General features: G+C 38.4%; 1 protein-coding gene across 4 annotated transcripts in view; it reads left to right on the forward strand.

The window, feature by feature from the left end:
• LOC127861662 (acetyl-coenzyme A synthetase, cytoplasmic-like) overlaps positions 1-8,829 on the forward strand; it is a 47,265-nt gene that overhangs the window by 29,059 nt on the left and 9,377 nt on the right. For all 4 annotated transcript variants that reach the window (XR_008040315.1, XR_008040314.1, XR_008040316.1 and 1 more), the window contains exons 10-14: positions 2,773-2,829; positions 3,500-3,580; positions 5,502-5,610; positions 6,271-6,470; positions 8,197-8,242. Coding sequence is in view for 1 of the 4 variants with exons in the window: in XM_052400350.1 (XP_052256310.1) it covers positions 2,773-2,829; positions 3,500-3,580; positions 5,502-5,610; positions 6,271-6,470; positions 8,197-8,242 (493 nt within the window). In the remaining 3 variants the exon portion in view is untranslated. The remainder of the gene's footprint in view (positions 1-2,772; positions 2,830-3,499; positions 3,581-5,501; positions 5,611-6,270; positions 6,471-8,196; positions 8,243-8,829) is intronic.

Raw genomic sequence — 8,829 nt, forward strand, 5'->3', positions numbered from 1 at the left:
ACATTTAACATTCATGCATGTAGCCCAGCAGACTACAAGGGCTTATCTGGGCAGACACTTAACATTCATGGATTAGCCTGTGCAGAATACAAGGGCTTATCTGGGCAGACACTTAACATTCATGCATTAAGCCTGTGCAGACTACAAGGGCTTATCTGGGCAGACACTTAACATTCATGCATTAAGCCCAGCAGACTACAAGGGCTTATCTGGGCAGACATTTAACATTCATGCATTAAGCCCTGCAGACTACAAGGGCTTATCTGGGCAGACACTTAACATTCATGCATTAAGCCTGTGCAGACTGCAAGGGCTTATCTGGGCAGACACTTAACATTTATGCATTAAGCCTGTGCAGACTACAAGGGCTTATCTGGGCAGACACTTAACATTCATGCATTAAGCCCAGCAGACTACAAGGGCTTATCTGGGCAGACACTTAACATTCATGCATTAAGCTTAGCAGACTACAAGGGCTTATCTGGGCAGACACTTAACATTCATGCATTAAGCCTGTGCAGACTACAAGGGCTTATCTGGGCAGACACTTAACATTCATGCATTGAGCCCAGTAGACTACAAGGGCTTATCTGGGCAGACACTTAACATTCATGCATTAAGCCTGTGCAGACTACAAGGGCTTATCTGGGCAGACACTTAACATTCATGCATTAAGCCTGTGCAGACTACAAGGGCTTATCTGGGCAGACACTTTACATTCATGCATAAAGCCTGTGCAGACTACAAGGGCTTATCTGGGCAGACAATTAACATTCATGCATTAAGCCTGTGCAGACTACAAGGGCTTATCTGGGCAGACACTTAACATTCATGCATAAAGCCCAGCAGACTACAGGGGCTTATCTGGGCAGACAATTAACATTCATGCATTAAGCCTGTGCAGACTACAAGGGCTTATCTGGGCAGACACTAAACATTCATGCATTAAGCCCAGCAGACTACAAGGGCTTATCTGGGCAGACACTTTACATTCATGGATTAGCCTGTGCAGACTACAAGGGCTTATCTGGGCAGACACTTAACATTCATGCATTAAGCCCAGCAGACTACAAGGGCTTATCTGGGCAGACACTTAACATTCATGCATTAAGCCCAGTAGACTACATGGGCTTATCTGGGCAGACACTTAACATTCATGCATTAAGCCCAGCAGACTGCAAGGGCTTATCTGGGCAGACACTTAACATTCATGGATTAGCCTGTGCAGACTACAAGGGCTTATCTGGGCAGACACTTAACATTCATGCATTAAGCCTGTGCAGACTACAAGGTCTTATCTGGGCAGACACTTAACATTCATGCATAAAGCCCAGCAGACTACAAGGGCTTATCTGGGCAGACACTTAACATTCATGCATTAAGCCCAGTAGACTACAAGGGCTTATCTGGGCAGACACTTAACATTCATGCATTAAGCCCAGCAGACTGCAAGGGCTTATCTGGGCAGACACTTAACATTCATGCATTAAGCCCAGCAGACTACAAGGGCTTATCTGGGCAGACACTAAACATTCATGGATTAGCCTGTGCTGACTACAAGGGCTTATCTGCGCAGACACTTAACATTCATGCATTAAGCTTGTGCAGACTACAAGGGCTTATCTGGGCAGACACTTAACATCCATGCATTAAGCCTGTGCAGACTACAAGGGCTTATGTGGGCAGACACTAAACATTCATGCATTAAGCCCAGCAGACTACAAGGGCTTATCTGGGCAGACACTAAACATTCATGCATTAAGCCCAGTTTTCCCAGAGCGAGGCTTAAATAAAAAACACAACAAGCCATTAAGTCCAAGGTTTTCAATCCATTAAGTCCAAGGTTTTCAAGCCATTAAGTCCAAGGTTTTCAAGCCGCTAAGTCCAAGGTTTTCAAGCCATTAAGTCCAAGGTTTTCAAGCCATTAAGTCCAAGGTTTTCAAGCCGCTAAGTCCAAGGTTTTCAAGCCATTAAGTCCAAGGTTTTCAAGCCGTTAAGTCCAAGGTTTTCAAGCCATTAAGTCCAAGGTTTTCAAGCCATTAAGTCCAAGTTTTTTTTTGATATCTGAACACCTTTGTTGAATAGTTGGGTATTATTTTCATTTGTTGTTACAGAAAGGGTTTTTCGGTTTCATTTTATTTACAGGTATGAAAGATTTAATGTTATTTGAATATTGGTCTTGAGTTTTTAACCAGGTTTTCCGAAGGAAAAAACTGGTTATTAGATTGGCGAATGCGGGCGGGCGGGCTGGCTGGCTGGCGGGCTGGCGGAATAAGCTTGTCCGGGCCATAACTATGTCGTTCATTGTCAGATTTTAAAATCATTTGGCACATTTGTTCACCATCATTGGACGGTGTGTCGCGCGAAATAATTACGTCGATATCTCCAAGGTCAAGGTCACACTTTGAGTTCAAAGGTCAAAAATGGCCATAAATGAGCTTGTCCTGGCCATAACTATGTCATTCATTGTGAGATTTTAAAATCATTTGGCACATTTGTTCACCATCATGGGACGGTGTGTCCCACGAAAGAATCACGTCAATATCTCCAATGTCAAGGTCGCCACGACTAAAAATAGATTTAAAAAAAAAAAAAAACTTACAAAGGGGGTTAATTTTTTTTGGTCATTTCAAAAGTTCAGTTTGAGTTTTCTCCCTTTATCAGATTTTTTTTTCACAATGAAAACCTGGTTTTGTGACAATTTTGTCCCTTGTTTTGTATGTTCTTGCAAGAATGTGTTAATGCTATTTTGCTTGTCACACAAATTTGTAGGGAGGCCATGTGATCACACCTTTGCCAGGAGCAACACCTACCAAACCAGGATCTGCAGTAAGTACATGTTACTAATCCTTCACAAAGTTCACTGTAGTTGTGATTAGCTGACAGGATTTGATGGGTCAAGAGTGTGTTCACTTGTTATTTTCTTTGTTTTTGTTTGTGGTAGAATATTTGATGTAAAAATTATGCAAATAACTTAAAAACAATAATATAAAGTTGTTTCTAAAAGACACAATAATAATCATAGTGTTAAAAGTAAGTTTTCTCAGTCTACACAAAAAAAGATGGTTTGGTTAGCATAGTGATTATGTTTTAACACATCTCTAAAAAGATCAAAAGTTTGCGCTCAACAACTTCTGTTAGGATGGAGATATGATGCTGAAAATGTGTGTTGGTAAGCTACTGATCTAGTTTGGGGCTATTTTGGGTGAAGGTCTTTGTTCCATAAAATAAAAAGTGTTTGGTTTAAACATATTTATTCAGTAATGTGTTTTACAACATAATGTACAAGCATCTAAAGTTTATAGGATTGGAACGATAGCCAGGCTAGTAGGGTTCCTTTCTTCTCCTTTAAAAAGTGTTTCCGCTCAACAACTTGAGTTTTGATAGATGTATTGTGCTGTTATAATGTGTTTAGGTAGCTTACATGCGTACCTTTCTTCAAACTTCATTCAACGAAAGACACATACTTACTTTAAACCAGTTTGTCCATTAACTGCAGACATTCCCATTCTTTGGCGTGGTTCCTGTGATACTGAACGAGGAAGGCAAGGAGATTGAAGATGATCAGGAAGGCTATATTGTAAGTGGCAACCAACTGCTGTTGTATGAGAATAGGCATCTCACTTATAAATGGGCCTTTCTCTGGGAAAATGGGGTTTAATGCATGTGCATAAAGTGTCGTCTCAGATTAACCTGTGCAGTCGACACAGGCTAATAAGGGATGCCTGATAATTTTAAGGTAGTAATGTGACTGTTTACCGCTTCGCATTACAACCTTAAAACGATCTTATACTTCACTTCATTATGCAAAATAAACACAAACATTTACATTTTGTTCAAAGCAATTATTGCGCATATTTATGATTTTAGAATTTCATAAACACAACCGTAAGCCATTTCCCAAAACGTAACACACAAATGAGCAATTTTCCTTAAGTTAACACGCAGATGCACCATGCATGTGACATAACATTAATTGTGGAATATGCCTCTGTTTGACATTGAATTTTCAACAAAATGTTGAGCGCTCATCAGACGCTGTTATCTAATTTGAACAACCAACCAACAAGATACTTTAAAGTAAGATAGATAAAACATGTACAGACATTTTCCTGAAAATTTGGTAAAAGTTTAAGTAACTTTATGTGAAAAATGAACTTGCTTTTGTCTGCTTTTAAATTACTTTAGTTGTTGACTTCCATACAAAATCATTGTTTTGAGGGATGATACATAGATATTTAATCTCAGGTGGTGTACTTTACAGGATAACAGTACCTTTGACTTGATTGGGCTATAAAACACACACGCAGTTGGATCTTCTTAAGGACTTTTAATTTGCCTTATCTCAAATTGTGACCTTACTTATTGACTCTTAATAAACTTTGTTATGCTCCCCGAAATATTTTCGGTGGAGCATATAGTTGCCAGTTTGTAGTTCCTTACTTCCTTCCTTCCGTCACACTTTTGTTACAGTTTCTCATAGCACCTTCAATTCTTTACCGATCTCTTTCATATTTGGCATGTAGGTACCTTGCATGGACCTCCACCTTTTGATGAGGTTTGAGGTCACTGGGGTCAAGGTCACTGAGGCTAATAATATATTTTTTTAGGTGGTTATTAATAAATAGATTGACAAAGCGCATCATCGGGGAGCATCCAACAGTTTCACTGATATTCTTGTTTTTGTCAAATTTGTGTCTCGCCAACTTTTTAGTGGTTTGTCTTATGACTGAGTATTGGTGTTAAATGAATAGCAACACTTTCGTGTTAACCTGCCAAGATAGCAGCAAAGATTGTTATGTAAAAGATTCCAAACAGACTGCACTATTGAAAACAATGCTTGAAAATGACAAATGTTTGGGCATAATGAAAACAGAGAAAAAACACACATTAAAAAAAGTGTTTTTTGTATACTCAAAATTATGAGATGCCTTAGAATAAAGAAGAGTATTTTTGATTACTCTGCCATTTGCCAAATTAGCCAATGGCTACAAATAAGGAAATTTGGCTAGAAAAAATTCCATTTGGCTACAAGGTTTTCTACATTGTAAAATATGTAACATAGATGAATTAAGACATCAGAAGGTAAATTTGGCTACAGAAAATTTTGAGCCCTGTAACCTTTCAAAATGCTTAATTTTCAGCAGTATAACTTAAAAGATTTGTGTACAATTTGATTTAATCCTTATGAATTTCCAGTGCAGTTTGGTCACCAACTAATTCTTCCCATAGAATTTCCAGTGCAGTTTGGTCACCAACTAATTCTTCCCATAGAATTTCCAGTGCAGTTTGGTCACCAACTAATTCTTCCCATAGAATTTCCAGTGCAGTTTGGTCACCAACTAATTCTTCCCATAGAATTTCCAGTGCAGTTTGGTCACCAACTAATTCTTCCCATAGAATTTCCAGTGCAGTTTGGTCACCAACTAATTCTTCCCATAGAATTTCCAGTGCAGTTTGGTCACCAACTAATTCTTCCCATACTTACATTTCAATTCCAGGTATTCAAGCAGCCATGGCCTGGTATAATGAGGACGGTATACGGGGACCATCAACGTTTTGAAACAACCTACTTCAAGAAATTCCCAGGCTATTACTGCACTGGTGATGGTAAGAAAGGGGTACATGGCACCTTTGTAATTTTGTGACTGATAATGTAGCATAGGTAATTAAAAGTTAAAATTAAGGAAAGTAATGTAATGTAACCAGGTGATCATTGCCCAAAACATGGCAAATTTGTTATGTTTTGTAAACCAGGTTAATTGCTTTTTTAACAAGACTAAATCTTTAGTTGAGCAAAATCTTTAGTTGCGAGAATAATCCCAATTTTCTGGGAAAACAACAACATGATCAAAGACATTTTGCAGAAAATCCTACTGGCCATATGAGAGACATACCATATTGTACACAACATAAAAGCTTAGTTAATGTATTTGCCGCTTTCTGCTTTCCAATTAGTCAAAGAATTAACCTGTGGTATTGAATTGCGATATAGACCTTTGATGTATCCATGTCTTCCTTTTCCACTCAGAAGCAATGTGAAAATAGCTTTTGCAACCAGCATTAAACCAGAAAAGCCTGAGAGTAACTCACAAGCTGTTCAGGTTTTATGCTGTTTGCTTCTCATCAGTATCATAGGGTTTGAAATGAAGCCTTTAACACTTGAATATATTAAGAAAGGTCTTAAATTTGTTATCATATTGTAAGGGACTACAACTGCGTCAAAATTGTTATATAAAAGATTGATGGTTAATGTATGCATATCTCCAGGTGGACGCCGTGACAGCGATGGCTACTTATGGATCACTGGCCGTATAGACGACATGGTGAATGTGTCAGGGCACCTGCTGAGCACCGCAGAGATTGAGTCGGCCCTCGTAGGGCATCCTGCCGTCACCGAGGCAGCAGTGGTTTCACACCCGCACCCTATCAAGGGCGAGTGTACTTACTGCTTTGTGACCTTAAAACAGGTGAGGTGTAGCCCCATTGCTGAGGTGCTGGGAACGTTTATAATTTGTAATATTGAAAATGCAGTCCAAGCTCTCAAGTGAACTTCAGTAAAATATAACAGTTTCTGTACCTGGAAATCTTGTACAATTTTCAAAATTTGTAAAGTTCATTTGGCTTGTTATAGAATCTATTTGTGTACAAACTTGAGTATATATTTAGTAGGGTGATAGAGTCAGTGGTTTGTATCTTTGCAAACTTGAGTTCCTGATAATCTATAAATTACACTAACATATGTGAAATGCAAGAAATATTTCTTATCAGATGCACATGAAAAACTGTTTAAGCAAAGTGTCTGCTAGATGTGCAAGTTGGTATTGTATGCCAGTCTATTGACTCTACTCTGTTTATTAGTTGGCCTTGTATACCAGTCAACTCTGTTTTGTAAGTTGGTATTGTATACCAGTCTACTCTGTGTATTAAGTTGGTATTGTATACCAGTCAACTCTGTTTTGTAAGTTGGTATTGTATACCAGTCTACTCTGTGTTTAAAGTTGGTATTGTATACCAGTCTACTCTGTTTTTAGCTCATTTATTTTTTGAAAAAAAATTATGAGCTATTGTCATCACCTTGGCGTCGGTGTCGGCGTCGGCGTCCGGTTAAGTTTTGCGTTTAGGTCCATTTTATTCCTTAAGTATCAAAGCTATTGCTTTCATACTTGCAATACTTACTAACTATCATAAAGGGACTGTGAAGGCAAAGTTATGTAACTCTGACTGGCATTTTGACAGAATTATGGGCCCTTTATACTTAGAAAATTGAAAATTTGGTTAAGTTTTGTGTTTTGGTCCACTTTACCTCTAAAGTATCATAGATATTGCTTTCATACTTGAAACACTCGCAAACTAGCATAAGGGACAGTAAAGGACAAGTTGCATAACTCTGGTTGTCATTTTTACGGAATTATGGCCCTTTTTAGACTAAGTAACTTTGAATATATGGTAAAATTTTGTGTTTAGATCCACTTTACTTCTAAAGTATCAAGGCTATTGCTTTCAAACTTCAAATACTTTCATGCTATCATGAGGGTTCTGTACCTGGCAAGTTGAATTTTACCTTGACCTTTGAATGACCTTGACTCCAGGTCAAATTATTAAATTTTGCTTTAATTGCCATAACTTCTTTATTTATGATTAGATTTGATTGATACTTTGACAAAACAACTCTTTCCTGACATACCACTATAGACTCCACCCAAACCATCCCCACGCCCCCCCTCCCCGAATTCCCCCCCAAAAATCAATTTTTTTTTTAAAGATCATCTAATAAATGACCACCACACCCTCACACTATACCCCCCCCCCCCCAAAAAAAAAAAAAAAAAAAATATATATTTTTTTTTTTTTTTTTTTTTTTGAAATACCGTCCAGCCATCCCACCCAAAAATACCCCCCCCCCCCCCCCCCAAATTTTTTTATTATTTTGTTTGCATTTTTTTGTGTACATTTTTGGAAGATAATGTAATAAATGACCACCCCCCCCCCCCCCCCCCCCCACACTATACACCCCTCTCCACTCCACCCCTCCCTCCTTTGTGATTGAAATTGAGATAGGTCCCTTCACCTTTAAAAAGAAAAATAGATGAGCGGTCTGCACCCGCAAGGCGGTGCTCTTGTTTAAGTTGGTATTGTTTACCAGTCTACTCTGTTTTTTAAATTGGTATTGTATACCAGTCTACTCTTTTTCAGGGTTACACTTACTCTGAAGAATTGACATTGGAATTGAAGCAAGCTGGTGAGGACCTCTGTCATGATGATTATATTTGTTTTCCTTGATCAAGTATAAAACGTGCTCTGGTAAAACGAGCTTAATGCATGTTGGTTAAGAGTGTCCCTTGCTAGCGTGTGCCGTTCACCCTGGCTAATCCGGGATGACACTTAGATTTTCGTTTATAGGAGACTTCCTTTAAACAAAAAATTCCAAGAATTCTGAAAATGTTGTCCCTGATTAGCCTGTGTGGACTGCATCAGCCAATGTAGATTTAGTTACGCACATGCATGAAACACTGTTTTCCAGAGGGCGACTGATATCAAATATATTCATGGGATATCATTTCTAGCTCAAGTTATAAATGTTTCTTGTGTAAACAATCATTTTAAATTGGACTTTTCTTTGTACATGTATTTCTTAAAAATGAAATCAAACTATCAGTTTGCATATATTCTAAGACATTTTTTGCCATACTCCAATGAGTTTCAAGACAGTATATTTGTGATTTTTAGCTCTGTGTTTTCAGAGAAAACCCGAGGTATTGTCATACATAGCCAGCTCGTCGTGTCGTCCGACATCCGACGTCTGCGTCGTGCAAAAACCTTGACATT

Source organism: Dreissena polymorpha, chromosome 16 (assembly GCF_020536995.1).
Source record: "Dreissena polymorpha isolate Duluth1 chromosome 16, UMN_Dpol_1.0, whole genome shotgun sequence".
NCBI lineage: Eukaryota > Metazoa > Mollusca > Bivalvia > Myida > Dreissenidae > Dreissena > Dreissena polymorpha.